The following is a 19,166-nucleotide window of genomic DNA, read 5'->3' as shown; positions in this document are numbered from 1 at the left end:
TCTCGTTCAGAGGGTGCTACTAGTTTTGGCTTACTGTCGTATAGATGGCGTTGACGGTTTCGTTTGTTATTTAACAATTTTAACGCATATCAGTGAAAGAACATGGGTCAAAATCATAAAAATAATTAATGCAAATAAAAAAAACATTTATCTATATTTAAATACGTTTTATCGTATTTTTATAAATCTTCATTTTAAGTTTTAAAGTGTGTCGACAGATGGCAGTGAATTTACTGGGGTTACAAAATTTACTATGACAGTACCGCTCTAGTATAAGTTACTCTATGCAAGTATTCAGAGATGATATGACATTGATGCATCAAGGCGGTTCAAACATAACAATAACCAGTATATAGAAAAAACTTCTAGAACACGCCAAGATCAGTATAAACCATAATACATACCTTTACTGGTGGCAAACAGCGCATTTTTTTAATAAATTTGTATTTCCTACTTTACACACATTTTACACCATAGCGGCTAATGAAATCAAGGTGCTTGAAGGTTACTATACAACGTTTAGATAAAAGCAAAAGTCAAAACACTTGCTACAATAGCATAATTGGCATAACTAGGCCATAACATATTACTGCGATCTGCAAAACAACATAAAATAAACATAAATTAATGCTAGGTCTATGTAATGAGCGCTTGAGAATATCGAAATGAGGTTCATTGACAAAATAATCTCTATTACCTTGCTATAAAGTCTACATTGTTTCAGCAAATGCAAATGTAAACACAATAAATGACAGTGACACACAAATCTGTCAATGTCAGTACAATTCAGATTGTTTGAAGCTTTTTTAAAAACGTTGTACTTCATCTAAAGACGAAATACGTATTTTTAACAAGCCAATAGCAGTTATATATATTTACAAAATAATCAGTATAATCACTATATAAAATAATACAATATTTTTGTACTTTACAGATTGTCTTGAAATAATATTATCAATCAAGATACCTTTTAAAACGCCAGATACAAACCCTTATCATTGACGTTTCCATATGACATAACACATTTGACAATGACAGTTAATTCTGATATTGTTATTTTCTCACATCACATTTCCACAGCTGATTTCTCCGGTACGCACTACGTACATTACCAAAACACAAAATAGAAATTGCGAATAAGGTGGCTGGTTACTTCCTAAGCGCCCGCCGGTCTCTGCGGTCATTTGCACACTCGAATTTGAAATCTATTCACCAAGACTCGTTTTTGTGTTTTGTGTCCTAAAAATGAATAGCGTAACTCGTTCGTTGCGGTCAAAATGTTTCAACTCTGGATGGCAAAGGTCTTTCTCTGTTACGGCGCCAGACAACGCCACTCATTCGTAAGTAAAAGTTTTTAAATATAGGATATTCGCTTTAGGAATTTTATCATCTTTAAGAAGTCATAAAACAGTATAACTACAATACTGTTTTATGACTACTGAGCAATCATATTTACTTGTATTTGTGAATGCCTAGTAACACTTAGTTGGATGTTATAGCTTTGGCTACTATTGTATACAATAATAACTTTTCGTTTGAATTTTGCCCTTGTATTTCTGCACACAGCAGTTAAGTAATCTCTTGCAGGTAAATTCAATTAAGATAATAAAAATGAGCATATAGTTTGTCAAAGGATGTATCATTTCAAACATAGACAGAAAATCATACTTATCTTTGTCTTACACTAGTACTAGCACCCAAACGAAAGGATGACTATAGTTTTTTTTTGTTCTTACTTACTGACAATTTGGTTTGAATGTTTAATTCTGATTTTGTTTGTTGCAGATGTAAATTGTTAGTGGTGGGGGGAGGCTCCGGAGGCTGCACCATTGCAGCCAAATTTGCTCGGAGACTCGGGAAAGATGCTGTCATTGTACTGGAACCAAGTTGCGTAAGTTTCCTAGAATATCAAGCAATCTAAGCAGGCCATAAGCAGGCCTGCCGGACTAGCCAAGGTGACAATCGCTATCGCTTCGACAACGAAACGCTTTGTGTCCCTCTACCACTCTTCCATTTTGGCTACGTGGCCTGTTCTTGTTATTCAAGAGGGATCAATAAAGATATAAATAAATAAGCTAAGTAAAAACGCGTTCAAATCAAAAAGGAAAGCAAATACATTTTTGAACGCCAAAATGTATAGGAGTGATAAGAGTTAGAGGGGTTACGTCATTACTAAAAATACGAATATTTAATCATAGTATTGGTTTTTTATGACCGAATTACATGTCATTATTGGTATTATCGAAAGTGAACTGTAAAACCGGCTGCAACCGGTTTAGTGCAGCCGGTTTTGTGGGGTCTAAATTTTGTATTTCTTTTACCTGTATGTACCAACAGACCTACAGTGGTTATAATAAATGAACCCTGCTTGGCTAATACACACTACAAGAAAGTTAAGTTAAGTATTACTATTGTTATAAATAACTTATTTCTAGGCACTTAGGTATATGTATATTATAATAAAGAATAACTATAAATAAACCTATGTCGTACCTACAGCGCGTCAACAGATAATTCTGTTTCAAGGTCTTCTGATTAGCAATGATTCGTTAAATAATTTAATAACACTTACAAAATCAAAGTTTACCCCTGTATATTTCCCTCATTTTACATTCCCATTTGGACTCTATAAAAACTTACAATTGAAATGACAAAGACTTGATTTTTCATCAGTAATTTACGGACATAGATTTCCACGACACGACGTCGCAACACGAAGTCGTATCGTGTAATTGTGTTTTGCCCCTTAAACATTGTTGTTGTTAGAACCTATATCTCACTGTGCTTTTTCCTGCTTTCATTACCGGCCTTAAGATTAAGTTTCATCTTCTACCGTCTATGCAGGACCACTACTACCAACCGCTCTGGACGCTAGTTGGCGCCGGTATCACCAGCGTAGCCAGCACTCGTCGAAGCGAGTCCAGCGTCCTCCCTGCAGGAGCTAGGTGGCTGAGGGACTCGGCTGCATGCGTCGACCCTAAGAACCAGGAGGTCACCACGGCTAATGGGGACCAGATCAGATATGAGTACATCGTGGTCTCTGTCGGGCTGCAGAACGATTATGACAAGGTTAGTCATAATTTTAATCATTTAGTGAAATTCTCTTTCAGATTTCCTCAAGAATACACTGATTTGTGAAGGGAAACGCGCTTGTGACACCTCTGTTCTAAGCGTCCTTAGATTACTGTATCTTCAGGTGGGCTGTGTGCTTGTTTTTACCATTCTATTAAAAAAATTAGGGTTACCAGAGCTGTTACGCATAAGGGTTCATAAGCTATCGTATCCTCTTACAGCAACACGCATGTATCACCCTTTGAATTGTAAGGGTACAAACGGTGCATTGTCAGTTTACTACCACCCACTACACCTATCTACTATACTAGGACGCTAGTATAGGCGCCGTAACAAAAAGTAGGTAACCAGAGCTGCTGCAAAACGTTTAAAGACTATGCAACACCTCTTACAGAAACACGCATGTGACACCCTTAAAATTGTAAGCGTCCATAGGTTGCATAGTCCGCTTACCATCACTTGTGTCATAAGTCTTGAGACTTGTTAGCCCCAAGTAACAACGTAACTGTAACAATGTAAATACTTATGGAACGTGAATTATGTATAATTTAGTACTTTAACATTAATAAAACACACAAGTTACACATAGAACTTTCAACTAATTATATAAAAACCCTTCTACAGGTCCCTGGCCTTAGCGAAGCGCTCCAGCATAAAGACAGCGGCGTCTCCACAATATATTCCCCGGATTACTGCGAAAAAACATGGAGTGACATGCGACAGCTCAAAGGAGGCGAGGCCATATTCACGTATCCGGACACACCCATCAAATGCCCGGGAGCTCCGCAAAAGATCGCGTATCTAGCTGATTCCTGGTTTAACAAGGTAATAGTACATTTTACAACTAGTGTGAAAAGACATTTCACACGTGTTGTAAACGACGTTTTTTAATACAATTGCGAAAAAATAATAAATTAATATATCATTAGTAGAATCATACCACCAAACCAAACCAAAACCAAAAGTACCTATACAGCCCGCGATACGCGAGCTGCCGCAGCCCGCGATACCTTCATACTCGTGCGCGCCCCGGCCGCGGCCGCCGCGGGCCCGGCGCGGGTTGGTCAACGACACCTCCTCATAACTCATGAGGCCCTGGTACCTGCTCAAGCTAAATTACATTTTAACTGCGTTTCGAAAGTATAGTTTGGAACTAAAAAGTAAAAAGCACTAGTTCGAGAAATTGAGCTTCTCGCACGCTACGCAGCCACAAAAAGTACCACTTTTTGAGCAACTGTATTAAAAATTGTTTATAATAGCGGACCTATGACAGTTCCCTGAGGCACTCCTTTTATAAGTCCAAATCCAGTAGCCATATTCTCTAACTGCGGAAAAACACGGAGTGATGTTTTTTATTTTGACAAGGAAAGTGTAGGTACGCCGAATGTTGTTACCCTGAATCGTAACTTTATAAGATAAAAGTTGGTAAATGATATAGTAAAGTATTGGAAATTATAAGTGAATTGTTTAATAAATTCTCAATTCAGTCAAAACGTTTACTTTTTCGGTTAAATCTTGAACGAGGCTTGCGGCCTGAAGTTTATCAACTCGTTCAGTGATAACAGCTGTCTTTGGCTAAATAATCGACCGGCAATGTAATCAGTGCCGTTGACGACAGCGACAGGTATACTTTTTAGGGTTCTGTACCCAAAGGATAAAAACGGGACCCTATTACTAAGACTCCGCTTTCCGTCTGTCTGTCACCAGGCTGTGTCTCATGAACCGTGATAGCTAGACTGTTGAAATGTTCACAGATGATGTATTTATGTTGCCGCTATAACAACAAATACTAAAAACGGAATAAAATAAATATTTAATTGGGTCTCCCATACAACAAACGTGATTTTATTGCCGTTTTTTTACGTAATGGTACGGAACCCTTCGTGCGCGAGTCCGACTTTCACTTGGCCGGTTTTTCTTGAACCGTTAAAGATAATAGTTTATTATTCAAGTAGGCATATTAGTTATGACAATGCGCTTATGAAAGTCAAATGAAGCTACGCCGGCTCTAACCCTACACCTCTGCCTCGAGAAAGCCTCTCGCCTCTCCCTCTGCCTCTGCCTCTGCCTCTGCCTGCGTTGTCGCGAAAATATTGTTATGTGTTGTTTTGTGGGAATGTGGATCTTATTCGGCGATCATTCATTTATTTTTATCTTTTCTCAAACGTAGAACGTTTCAAGAGATAAAAGTTGTTCAAACTTGCTGCCAATTTTAGGGTTTCAAATTAGAATAGTCATCCAAAATGTATACATATTTATATCTAGAACGGTCGTCTTTGACTAGAAATTGATAATCAGTTCACACTATATTTAGGCCGAACTAACAAAAAAAAAATTAATAGATATAGATATGGAAACTGCAATGATCTATTATAATATAGACTTAGAGTATTTACAACTATTAACCATTGTTTAAAATCGTCAACAATCACCATTGTCTCAAAACAACGCGTAATTATTTAGCTATAATACAATGATGTTGATTTGAAGTCGTCGCGCCATTTTGAACGCTAAATAAAATCAGAATGACATTCAGCGGTCGTCATAATTGAAATGCAGTGTAACTAATGTACCAAAACTTCCGTGGGACACAGACATATTAAACATATTAATAACGGGTCACTCACGCGGCTGCGGCCCGCAGTCTGCGCCGGTCCGTCACCGTCAACGCAAGCTCCTGATGATGCTCCTCGGTACGGAGTGAAACATGTCGAGCGTTTTTAGACTTAAAATACGCGAGTGACCCGTTATTAATATGTTTAACTAATGTACCATCGACGAAACTGTTAACTGACAATTTGTTAATCTTATTGCAATGACAATAGTCAGTAAAGACCTGTTAGTACCCCCAATGAAAGAAGCAGGTACTTTTGGTAAAGAAAATATAATCTCTACACTACAATCGTCATATTTCAGGCCAACGTCCGTTCAAAAACCAACATAACATACAACACGTGCCTGCCCGTCATATTCGGCGTGAAAAAGTACGCAGACGTGCTGCTTAAGGTGGTGGAACGGAAGAACATCAAGGTTAACTACACCACGGTGCTGAAGGAACTGCATGTAGACAAGAAGGAAGGGGTATTTGTGAGCACTAAGGATAAGAGTAAGGTATCGGGAACTTTTATTTATTATTCTTCAATTGAGGACTTAGACTTAATGTCATTTTAATATAAGCGGCCCAAGAAAGCATAGTAAGACCAACGTCTTCTCTTCGTAGTATAAGAATTTTATTTACTTTCGAATCTTTGTGCGCTTTCTGCGAAGGTACATTCAAATAGTCTTTGGTGACAAATATGTTCTATACCTACACATAATTTAAAAATGTGTATTTCGTTATAAATTATTTTCCCCCAGACATTTGTCCAGCCCTACGACATGATCCACGTCACGCCTCCAATGAAGACGCCGGATTTCCTCCATAACAACAAGGACATCACCGACGCCAGTGGCTACCTAGAGGTCGACAAGTTCACTCTACAGCACACCAAGTTCCCCAATATGTACGGCATCGGAGACTGCATTAATACGCCAAATAGTAAAACTGCTGCTGCAATTGGTAAGTTGTAGACTTTCAATAGGCTTTTGATAAAGTAATTTTTCACAAATTGTTACTTTGCGGACTCACACATACCTGTCCTATATCTGCTTTAACTTGTGTAAATCCTATCTGTCATGACACTTTGTACTACTTACGTAAACTGACAAGACTTATGGGTTCAATGTAAATAAAAACCGGAGTGCCTTGGGGTTCAGTATTGGGGCCTTTGTTCTATGTAATTTACACAATTGACCGGCTTGCTTGTAACTGTCGGTAAGTTCACTCTACAACACACCAAGTTCCCCAACATTTACGGGATCGGAGACTGCGCGGAATAGCAAAACTGCTGCTGATATTGGTGAGTCGTAGATATTGAAGAGGATTATGACTGAGTAACCTTTATAGTTGTAAGTACACAAATAAAGGACTACTTTGAATATTTGCACATGCCTATTCCATATCTACTTTATTTAAATTTAAACTTTGTCTGTCAGGCCACCTTCTAAAGTCTTGGAAATGACGCGGAGTATCTCAGGGCTCAGTGTTGGGTCCCGCTCTTTTAAAACAATACATTCATCCTTATTAAATAAATAATAATCAGCTAAATAGACAAATGAACTCCTTACGCACGATCCGCGACTTTCTAGCTATACCGCAAACCAGTCATATTTTAATGTACCATATTTTCATTCCCTATCTGCTTCAAGATTTTTTAATGCTGCTTCTGCCGTCGAAAAACATAATAAATTCGCGCCCGTTTTACTTTCTTTTTAGGGTTGCGGACCCAAAGGGTAAAAATGGGACTATTACTAAGACTTCTCTGTCCGTCTGTGTGTTTGTCACCAAACTGTATCTCATGAACCGCGTGATAGCTACAGTTGAATTTTTCACAGATGTATTTCTGTTGCCGCTGTAACAACAAATACTAAAAGTACGGAACCCTCGGTGGGCGAGTCCGACTCGCACTTGTCCGGTTTTTTTCCTATAATATGAATTTTCCCTGGGGTCCCTTATACATAATTATTGAAAGTCATAATGTAACGGTTGTTAGATTATCATCATTCATAATTCTTTCAGGATTTTCGTAAGGTTATCCTATAGATAGATTAGGTTTGTTTTATGGAAATCCTGAAAAGTTACGCGTTTCTGAGAAAAACCAAATTATGACTAACGAAAGTGTGGACAAACAATACATTATGACTTAAAACTTTATGTGAAAGAAAAGAGACCCATTTTCCCTTAATTCCAGCGAAACAGTGCTACGTCCTAGAGCACAACCTCTTATCAACGATGGCGAAGGACAACCCGAAACAGAAGTACGACGGATACGGCGCCTGCCCGCTGGTGACGTCATACAACACCTGCATACTGGCTGAGTTCTTGTACGATGGCGTTGTGCATGAGACCATGCCGTTCAACCAGGTAGTAAGTTGACAGTTGGGTAGCCGCCTAGAGGTATATTTAGTTAGAACCGTTGCGCGCTGTCGACTAGTCTCGGCGACTTGGTCTCTCGGCGACCAAAACATAGGCAACTAGGGCCAGGAGACCAAACCAGGGATCGAATACCGGTATATTTTTCATACAAATTAACCGGTATTCAATTTCGGTATCTCGGTTGTTTATGTATATTTTTCCATTTCATTTAGGTAATCTGATCTCATTGTTCTTACTTAAACACCATTCTACAATATCAAAGAAATATTTCAAATGCTACGTGATATTATGATTTTAAGTTATACCGGTAACGATCCCTGGACCAAACCGAGCTCAAGCATTACTAAAATATGTTGTGTTCTTCACAGCTATGTTTAACCTTTTCAACGCCGTGTCAAACACAAAAGCTGTCACTCGGACGTCACGTCACCAAAGTGTCAAAACTGAAATTGAACTTTATGCACATGCACGTAGGTCTATGTTGCTGTGTGGTCTATGACATTGGTAAGTTGGCATTGGACCTATGGTGCCGATATATCCGTCATTGGCGTCCAAAAGGTTAAGAGAGAGACCGATACAAATTGGTCGTCTCGACAGTTCCTCGCAGTGTAAACGCTTCCATTTGAACCCGTGTTCCTAGTGGTCGCCGGCGACCAGCAGCCGCTTGTGCGTCGCCGCTACGCAGCGAGTCGTAGAGTCGCTCTGGCGACCGGCGTGCGTAAACGCGACGTGCGTAGTGCGTAAACGCCCATCACTACATAGTATAAAACAAAGTCGCTTTCCGCTCTGTCTGTATGTCTGTCCCTATGTATGCTTAGATTTTTAAAACTAGGCAACGGATTTTGATGCGGATTTTTTAAATAGTGATTCAAGAGGAAGGTTTATACAGTATAATTTGTAAAGGTTTTGTGTAAATTAGTTGAACTGCCCGTGCGAAGCCGGGGCCGGTCGCTAGTATAATATATAGAGAATTACAGTCGCCATCGACTAAGTCGCGGGCGACAAGTCGACAGTGCGTAACAGCTCTAAGTATGCTTAGTAAGTATATGAGGTTATAAAATTACTTACTTTGATACTTTGCTAATTAAGTAGTCATTTGATGATAACTGCATGTACATAAAAAGTTAGTTTGTTTGTAGTTAATTGTATTCATAATTTTGTAATGATAGTCCATACCATAGAAGTATTTTCAGTATTTTATTACCTATCCCTGCCTTTAGTTTCTTCTTTTTTCAAAGCAAATATTTGTTTATAGTTCATTTATTGACAGAACGCTAATGGGCGGCTGTTGGATGCAAATATAACGTTAAAATTTTGGATTTACGGTAACGTTAAACTATAAAAGTTATTACATTACAATTTACATACAGAGCTACTGTGATTAAAAATAGCTACTTTAAATATTTATCCGTCATTTTTTGTTCATTTTGTCAACTTTCCCTTTCTTGCATCGTGAGGAAATCTGCATACATTTGCGAGCGAAGGAATTCAAAAGGTGTATGTGAAGTCCCCAATCCGCATTGAGCTAGCGTGAGGACTATAGCTCAATCTCGTGCATGAGAGGAGGCCTGTGCCCAGCAGTGGGACGTATATAGGCTGAATTATTATTTACTAACTTTTGCCCGCGCCTCGACTTCGTCTGCGTGGACTTAGTAACAGCAGCTAAAGTAAGTATAGCGCCTGAATAAAGTCTCATGGCAATCATTGAATATGCACACAAATTCAGGCAATTCATTAATTATCTCAATTCCACCCCGCTTTTGACCCTCTTAAGGGATGATTTTCGGGATAAAAACTCCTATGTCCTTCTCCGGGACTCAAATTATCTCTATGCTGAATTTCAACTAAAGCGGTTTAAGCGTGAAAAGGTAACACACAGACAGACTTTCGCATTTTTAGTATTAGTGTGGATATTGGTATGGATTATTATTATTCCCTTTCCTAATATTTGTTTTACACTTCCACAGGCAACGGAAAGCCGGTTAGCGTACCAAATGAAACGCCACCTCTTCCCCTTCATATACTGGAACCTTATGCTGAAGGGCTACTACCACGGGCCCGAATTCATCAGAAAGATCGTCAACCCGTTCGCCAAGTAAGGTAGACGTCCAAGTGCTCGCCACCAGTTGTCGTCGTGATCGTTCCAGCGGTGGCAGTATGGTTGCATTCTTATCGCCTGTTACTATTCCCACTTTCGCACTTCCATACTTGTTAGAACGTGACAGGCATGGTGACAGGCGATAAAAATGCGACCGTGCTCAGCCCCCAGGTGACATCTACCGGGCATTAAAATGTCGAGCATTAGGAAGTTTACCATAACGTCCGTAAGAGAAGGTAACGTAAGCGCAATTTAGTCGAGTTGCAGTTTTTAAGGTTAAATTTTTCTTACGCGATATATGATCATGTCGTAATTATACTGAGAACCGTGGCAAATTCATCGAAGGCAGGCAATGCGGGCAAAGCTCACGTCATTTCAGACAATTTGGGGATCCTCTTGGGCCAAGGCTTTGGCATTTTGGCCACTTTGCTGCCCTAAAGTTATGCCACCGGGTGTGATATTTTTTTAATAATGTTTTTTTAGATGGAACTTTACTCATTTATAAAGTTTATAATGTACTTTATTGGTGGAAATGTTTAAGAAGTTTATTGGTGTGCGAATGATTTTAACTCTTATTTTGACACGGCCCTGATTTAATGCCCACTACGCACAAAAAGCTTGCAGAGTTCTTCTAAGTAAGAATTGGTGCAAATTCTAAGTAAGAATTGGTGCAAAGCTTGATTAGGAAAAATTACATGATGGTGCTTTAAAAACTTCGCAACAAAATAAGAAAGTTAGGACTATGAGTTCAAAGCATAATATTATGCTTTTAGAAGAGCGCAAATGGTTGAAATTACATAATTTAGTATGTATATATCGGATTTATTTTAAGTTATTAGTTATATTGGAAGGTTGAAACGAGCATACTTAGATATTAAGATGTCGACGTTATCGCGTGAATTAACTAACGTTGCCATTTTTATTTTGATCGACAAACTTATTACTTTGTCTATTTGCTACAATTGGTGTAAATATTTCTACCAATATTTTTGACTTTTTTTTGGTGAATTTAAATAATATTTTGTTATAGTTTCATTCTACTAGAAAGTCATCGAATTTGTATACATGTATATTATATTTACTTTTGTTATTTTATGATTGTTGTGTAGTCTGTACACCGCTTTTAACTGTAAATTTTGGATTAACGTTCTATACTCACATTTTTAATGTTATATCACCAACTAGTGAATTATAACACAATTTTAATAAATTATTTAAGGCCGTTCCGTCGGTTTGCCGCTGTCTCTGTCACATTTCGCAAGAAAGAACGGGAAAGATCAAGCGCGCCAAGTGTCAATTTTGATCGAATTTTGTCGATTTTTATTTATTTTAAAAACGTTACCTTACAATATCGAAATTCGAAAGCTATGAAATGATTATTTAAGTTAAGATTGTTTTTTCTTCTTTTTTTATTTATAGTATCACATAATAAATAACCGAGTAAAGTTGGATTAAAAGTCCGAGTTAGAGGTTACTTTGGGAATTAATTGTATCGAGCGAAGTGTCATAATTCGTGTATCGGAAGCTAATATCAACGCCTCTTAGAAAAACAGGATCATATAAGGAGATTTTTCGCCTTCTGGCTCAGGGAACCGCCTTAAACTATATTATATCAATTTAAATTACGTTTTTGGCATGTTATGTACATAATCAGATGCTCTAATAAAATATATATTTTTACATAAACCTATCGTTTCATTGTAGTATAAAATTTCTGTCACGTGTTCAATTCACGCCAGCTTTGGTGAATCGACAGGAGGGGCGTTCAGATTTTACATTTGATCTCATCACACAGCTGTCGCATTGCATTTTGCTCGCACCAATATTATTATATAAAAACGAACGAGATTCATTGCAGTTGATGACAGATTTATATCAAATACCACTCCTGTACATTTCTGATGACAAATTATTGCGTTTCGGTACAGAACACCGTATTTAGGTATTATGCGTGGCTCACTCCGCGATTTGGTCGCGTCGCTACAAGTACATGCGGCTCACACCAATTTTGGTGTTTAGCCATAGTAGTTGCCGCGCACCGCTACCGTTTTGTTAGAGAGTGAATCTTCTGTACCTAGTACTATTATTTATTCTGTGGTATTAGGTAGGCTGAATCTTTAGTACCTGGAACACATTTTTAGGTTTGTAAACTGTATTAAGTAACTGTAACGTGTGCAACCTTGATTTTAATCCCCCATAATCCCTATGTTCATGAATCTAGTTGGCTTCGCCGTCAAAATTTCAGCTAAACGCAATCAACAATGACAAACACAAATTTATATAAATAGTTATAGCTGATGTTTACAAATGGCCATCGTTCTGAACAAGCTGAATGTTTACCGACATGTGACGTCACAGTTGCACTACAGGTTCGCCTCAAGCACTAGTAATAATAAATACAAGTGAGTACTTTATTTATGTTTGAGTGTCAATAATGACTAGTATGAATTATCTCAAATTATTTTTTCGCCCAAATTCTTAAGCTGTTAAACAAAAGGCATTGTTTCTTTTGAGCGCCGCGGTGGCTACCTCATTACTCATCAGTGAAAAAGATCACGCCTCACGCCCGGTTAAAAGGCAATTTTAGCGTTCTAATTCTATGGTTCAAATTCAGATAACAGCATTCGGAGCTAACACGGGTAATGTAGGACGACGTGTAAGAATATTCGAAGATTTTGAAGACAGCAAAAAACTGTTACTTAAATTTGAGCCCTATGTGTAGCACGCTAAAATTGCCTTTAAAGCGGGCGGGATCAGGACACACGTTAAAGTGCCAACATAGCGATAAACGTCATCGTCAAAGAAGTTTTACTTCAATCGCGCGTAAATATTACACGCACACACTTTTTTTAACGCTTTGAATAGTACCTATTTTAAAATGGCAATGGTAATTTTAATATCAGGGTAAATATACACTGTTATCGGCCTGAATACCAACTCAGGTACGTGTTTTTTTTTTGTGCGATAGGCTTACTTGTTCCTACATCAGGTACCTTATCTAATTTGTGCTTTTAGATGTAAATTACTGATAGTGGGGGGAGGAACGGGTGGCTGTAGCGTCGCCTGGCGATTCTCCAACAAATTGAAGAACAGTGAAATTTGTGTCATAGACCCAGCAGAAGTAAGTAATATAAACGTTATATATTTTGCCGTTTTAATCAAGACACTCAATTTCGAATCTTATTTCACTTAGAAACATGTTTGCTTTTTGCTTCTTAGTTTTTTGCTAAGGTTGAAGGTAGGAATGGCATGGAATGAAAATATGGCAATCTGAACATTAACCTTAACTACTAGTCGGCGCCCCTAATAGATTTCTTATTCGCCTTGAAAACTGCACATTTCTCACTTATATGGCTTTTTAACGCCATACATTTAAGGCGCCTGCAATATTAATTATTTTTTAACTTAAACTATCCAGTTCCACTACTACCAACCCCTCTTCCCCCTGGTGGCCGCCGGTATCAAGGAGTTCGATCAAAGCAAGAAACCCCTCCGCTCCGTGTTGCCGCCCGGCGTGTGTTGCATCAAAGACTACGCGTGGCATTTCGACCCATGCAACCACGTTGTCCATATGCATGGTGGGGATGAAATTTATTATGACTTCCTGGTGGTATCTGTGGGGCTTATTAATGATTATTACAAGGTAAGACACAGCAAGTTTTACCTGTCAAATTCGGTGTAGATTAACTAAGGAAGCTCCTTGGCTCTTCAGAGAATCGCAGTTAAGTTTGTCATATTTTCTTTGTAGACTGCGAGAAATCTGCATTTCTATTGCCATGATCGTGGTGTTATTTTAGGATCCTTAAATTATATGCTTTGTACGTGTTAACCACAGGTAACAGATACCTAAACATGAAACAAAGCCTCTCTTTACTGTGCAGCACTGACGTTTACTTCTTCCAACTCTATTTGTACCTAGTACTATGCCAGAGAATCTGTAATTTAGTTATTTCGTGGTAATAGTAACTCCTCTTGCTAATATGAACCTGTCTTCAGATAAGCGGCCTGAAAGCAGCGCTGGACGACCCGTGCAGCTGCGTAACCACAATATATTCTCCGGAACACTGCCAGAAGACATGGTCGGCCATTCAGCGTACAGCCGGGGGTCATGCCATCTTCACATTCCCACGCGATGGCGCGAAATGTTCTGGCGCCGCGCAGAAGATCATGTACCTCGCTGATGACTACTTTAGAAAGGTTCGTCAACATCTCAGTTACAAAATTTACCATTAGGTGCATTGGCTATGTTAACATTCCCTCGAGACGGGGCGAAATGCTTAGAAGCCGCGCAGAAAATCATGTACTCGTAGGGGTACCTGATGGCTACTTTATTTAGGAAGATTTGTCAACATCCACCTTCATCACTCACCGGAGTACTGCCAGAAGACCTGTCACGCCATTCGTAAGTTGATGAAGCAAAATACTGGTTACGTTACGACACGTAAAAAAGTGTACCTACCTAATATCTACAGGAACCACAAGCAAAAAGGATCAGACCTGCCCCCGTTTACCAATGGACATATTTAAGACTAACAACTCTACAAACTTATATGGAATGCCCTTAATTGTAAATTTCATCTTCTTTTTAGTAGCTCTCTCCATGCTTCTAAGTTGCAGGAGTCAGTGATGAAAATATTTGTCGCTGACATATGTACCTAACTTTAATGTCTCACTCTTTCTGTATTTATAGAACAAAAAACGCGATCTTCTAAACATAACCTACAACACTGGCTCCGATGCCATTTTCGGCGTCCCGAAATACGCCAAAGCGCTAGAGCGCGTAGCCAGTGCGCGTACCGTGGCCGTTAATACGTGCTGCGAGTTGGTGGAGGTCACGCCGAAACATGCTGTTTTTGTGGACGCTTCTGGAATGGTAGGCATCTTATGCTTTATTTTCTGAGTTTTAAAGGTTGAAAAGTCAAGCCACATCTTCATCCTCAATACTTCAAAGATGATGTTGCGTCTAGTGCCTAGTTCGTATTTAATGAATCCAGGAGATCTAGACTGCGGAATAAAACGATAGGGGACTAAACACTAATTTTAAGTGCAGTAGTTACAAAATAATTAATCTTAATTTATTTCGTCGCGACGCGATATGTGTGCGTTCCGCGAGCCGTTATTTTCGATTCTGACGTCCCCCCGCAAACCGGCCTCCGGGCCCGTCGCCGGCTAACTGGTCCGGTGACTTGACGGTGGACGTCATCGCTGTTGCTGTGTAGTTAATTTGATGCGGCGGCGGATTTGTTCCCAACGAAGAGATATGCCTATGGCAGGAATAAGTGTTACACTACATCTCCTACTCCTCCTTCCTCTAGTTGAGTTCATTTTACGACAGTCGACAGACGACAACAATTTCATTAGTCAAACGGTCATTAACAGAAAAAATTTCGGCAGTCTGATTGATATTACCAGTATAGTTCATAAAAAATGTATTTAAAAAACCTCGGTTTTTAGTATTTGTTGTTATAGCGGCAACAGAAATACTTCTTCGTCGTTCCCTCATGACTGAGGATCGTGACCAACAACTATATCCCTCCATTTAACGCGGTCAAGGGCTATGTGGGCTGCCCTCTGCATGGAACCACATGCTTGTCTAATGGAATCCGACCATCTTGCAGAGGCTCTTCCTCTAGCGCGCCTGCCTTCAACTTGCCCCATTATGATGTCACGTTCGAGGCTGTAGTGTGGCGATCGCATTATGTGCCCAAAGAATCTGAGAGCCCTCTCCTGGCAGATTGTTGAGAGTCGTTTGGTGATTTTTAGTTCTCTCAGAATGGAACAGAAATACATCATCTGTGAAAATTTCAACTGTCTAGCTATCACGGATCATGAGATACAGCCTGGTGACAGACAGACAGATGGACAGCGGAGTCTTGTAATAGGGTCCCGTTTTTACCCTTTGGGTACGGAACCCTAAAAAGGTGATAAGGTAAGGTTGTTTTAAGTTGTAACTACCCGCACCCGACCGTAACATATATTTTGAGAACAGCCTTTAAAAGCTCGTTATATTTAATTCTGATACACAGATGTTCCTTCCTCCACAGCCCATAACACTCCCGTACAACTTCCTCCACGTGACACCTCGCATGTCGCCACCCACCGGCCTGGCGCAGTCCCAACTCGCCGACGAAACCGGCTACCTTGATGTAGACCAGTACACCCTGCAGCACCGCCAGTTCAGCAACGTGTACGGCTTAGGAGACTGCACTAATACGCCTAATAGCAAAACAGCTGCTGCCGTTGGTAAGTTACCCTACTTTTTTAGGGTTCCGTACCCACAGGGTAAAAACGGGACCCTATTACTAAGACTCCGCCATCCGTCTGTCTGTCACCAGGCTGTATCTCATGAACCGTGATAGCTAGACAGTTGAAATTTTCTCAGATGATGTATTTATGTTGCCGCTATAACAACAAATAAAATTAAATAAAATGGAAATGGTGTGGCCATACAGCACGTATGCATAGGGACAGATGGGCAAAAATAACCACCCTATGGTGGGGCCCTTCGGGGACAAGAAACAAAGGGAAACCTAAAGAAAAATGGCTCGACGAAATCGTGGCTACAGCCGGTCAAGACTGGTCACAGAAGGCCAAGGACAGAAAAAACTGGCTGAATCTGGAGGAGGCCTTCACCCGTAGAGGGGTCTCTACACAATAGAAAACTTTTTTTTTTACTTTTATAAACATATTTAAAAAAAAATATGTAGAGAATTAATAAAGGCTTTTTATTTATTTATTTATTTATTTATAACAACAAATACTAAAAAGTACGGAACCCTCGGTGCGCGAGGCCGACTCGCACTTGGCAGGTTTTTTTACAATACTACGTCGGTGGCAAACAAGCATACGGCCCGCCTGGTGTTAAGCAGTCTCCGTATCCTATGTACGCCTGCAACTCCAGCTTTTAGCATAGCAGCAATGGGTCCCGACATTTGATCCTCAAAACAAACCTGATCGACTGATACCATTAATAAAAGTTTATCAACTACCTTATCAAAAACATCATAGAAGGGAAAGTTGAAGCAAAGAGGAAGGAGGGAAGACCAAGGAGAGCGTACATACATCAGATAAAGGAAAAACTCAACGTGGTGTCGTATCAGGCTGTCAAAGAGAAGGCAGAGGACCGCGAAACATGGAAATTGCTCCACCGACAAGAGACTTACTCTTAAGTATATGATGATGACCCTATTTGCATCACTTATTATGATACATAATATATTCATAACGTCCAAAAGAACCTCAACACTTCTAAACATACAAGTAAGTCGTAGATTTATTTTTAATGACAACTGACCAATATTTCTAATTCTCGTTTTCAGCTCGCCAAAGCCACGTGGTAGAACAAAACCTCTGGGCCACCATGCAGGGCCGCCAGCCGTCAGCCAAGTACGACGGCTACGGCGCATGCGCCATGATGACGTCATACCGCACCGGCATCCTGGCCGAGTTCCGCTACGATAAGCAGCCGTGTGAAACCTTCCCGTTCGACCAGGTAGACCTTAGTGCTAGCGCGTTAAAGTTCAAAATATAATGACTGACAATTGACACGACTGCTACGAGTGCTATGATTGCGCTACGAGTGCTACGACAAGCAGCCTTGTGAGACCTTGCCGTTCGTCCAGGTAGCCCTTATTACTAGCACGTTTAAGTTCAAATTAGGATGACAGGACAGACAAAGAAGTCGAATTAAGGAGCTTTGTGAAACTATCCCATTCGACTAGGGCCGTGTTGCATAATAAACTACAACTAAACAAGCGGAACAGAAAAGGATTTCTAATTTCACTTATAAGAAAAGGAGTTCCGCATGTGTGATTACCTTTTGTATTGTCGATATAGTGAAACTAACCCGGAATCATTCAAAACTGCTACTTTATAGTGTATTGTTTCAGAGTAAAGAGCGAAAACTGTTCTACTACATGAAACGAGATTATTTCCCATATCTTTATTGGAATAAGATCATTAAAGGAAAGTGGAACGGACCTAAAAAATTACCCAGATTGAGTAACCCTTTTCGGACGAAGAAATAAAACCTCAGTATGTTTTTTAAGGTTTTTGCCTTTTAATAAATATTGTCAAAAAATAGTAACAGTACCTATTATAGTTACAAAAAGGTTAAAACTGTGTTATATTTAGTAATTTCTTACATATGTAGGTAATATCTAAACTTACATACATAATATAATTGTGATCTTTTGGTTTGAAACTAACTCTATTTTATCTTGATATTGGTACCTGTCTACATAAAATATTTTTAATCTTATACCTACCTAAACACTAATTGTCTTTATTTACAGAAAATATCTATACAAAAATAAATATTGCTCATACAGTTGTGTCTAAACTATGACTTATTTATGTACAGACTAATCTTACAAAATTTACGGTAATACCGACCATAAGCTTGCGTTTCTACTTATTGGTACTTATTGTCGGTTGTCAATAAGGCGCTATTTCCATATAGCTTCAATTTGAAATCAACCTTATCGACAACCGACAATGTGGTACCTTTTGTTTGCAAACGTCACAAATACTTTCCCTCGTGGCGCACTTTTATACTGAGTAATTAGTACCTTAACACTTAACGTTTAGCGGTGGGCGGTACATTGATTATTTACCTTTGGTAACTCCAAAACATAATTCATATCTTCTATAAGTTACGCTTTGTTCAACGCCTTGAACTGTTCCTTACCCTGGCGTCATACGCGCTCTGTCTCTTTCTCTTCAACGCCTCCTGTCTCACTTGGTATTTCTTCCTACTCTTCACCAAGAATACGGATAACGCTATGGCTATGAGTAGGGATACTATGACGCAGCAGCCCAGTATGATGCCGGCTGATAAACTACTCAATATAAAACAATACTAAAAATGACAGTTAGATTGGGGCAAATTGTGTAGATTGGCAATTGTTCGTGTCGTTTTAGTACCCGGGTATTATATTAGGGTATATTTACGTAAAGGCTGTTGAATAATTATGCTAATAAAATATCAGAAACTCCTTACAGTTCGGTAAACTACTCTCA

The 19,166-nt window shown here is 39.3% G+C and overlaps 1 protein-coding gene across 1 annotated transcript; it reads left to right on the top strand.

Annotated features, from left to right (window-relative positions):
• The first annotated feature begins 1,166 nt into the window (after positions 1–1,166).
• On the top strand, positions 1,167–18,200 carry LOC134744426 (sulfide:quinone oxidoreductase, mitochondrial). Its single transcript, XM_063678239.1, has 15 exons — positions 1,167–1,340; positions 1,786–1,891; positions 2,845–3,069; positions 3,697–3,897; positions 5,989–6,183; positions 6,430–6,631; positions 7,863–8,025; positions 9,087–9,089; positions 13,161–13,266; positions 13,564–13,788; positions 14,142–14,342; positions 14,836–15,018; positions 16,190–16,388; positions 17,465–17,637; positions 18,035–18,200. The coding sequence occupies exons 1-15, from the start codon at positions 1,246–1,248 to the stop codon at positions 18,170–18,172; spliced, it is 2,415 nt and encodes an 804-aa protein (XP_063534309.1). The 5' UTR covers positions 1,167–1,245; the 3' UTR covers positions 18,173–18,200.
• The last annotated feature ends 966 nt before the right edge of the window (positions 18,201–19,166 follow it).

Source organism: Cydia strobilella, chromosome 9 (genome assembly GCF_947568885.1).
Source record: "Cydia strobilella chromosome 9, ilCydStro3.1, whole genome shotgun sequence".
NCBI lineage: Eukaryota > Metazoa > Arthropoda > Insecta > Lepidoptera > Tortricidae > Cydia > Cydia strobilella.
Note: the sequence above shows the minus strand (reverse complement) of the source record. Positions and strands in the feature narration are given on the sequence as shown.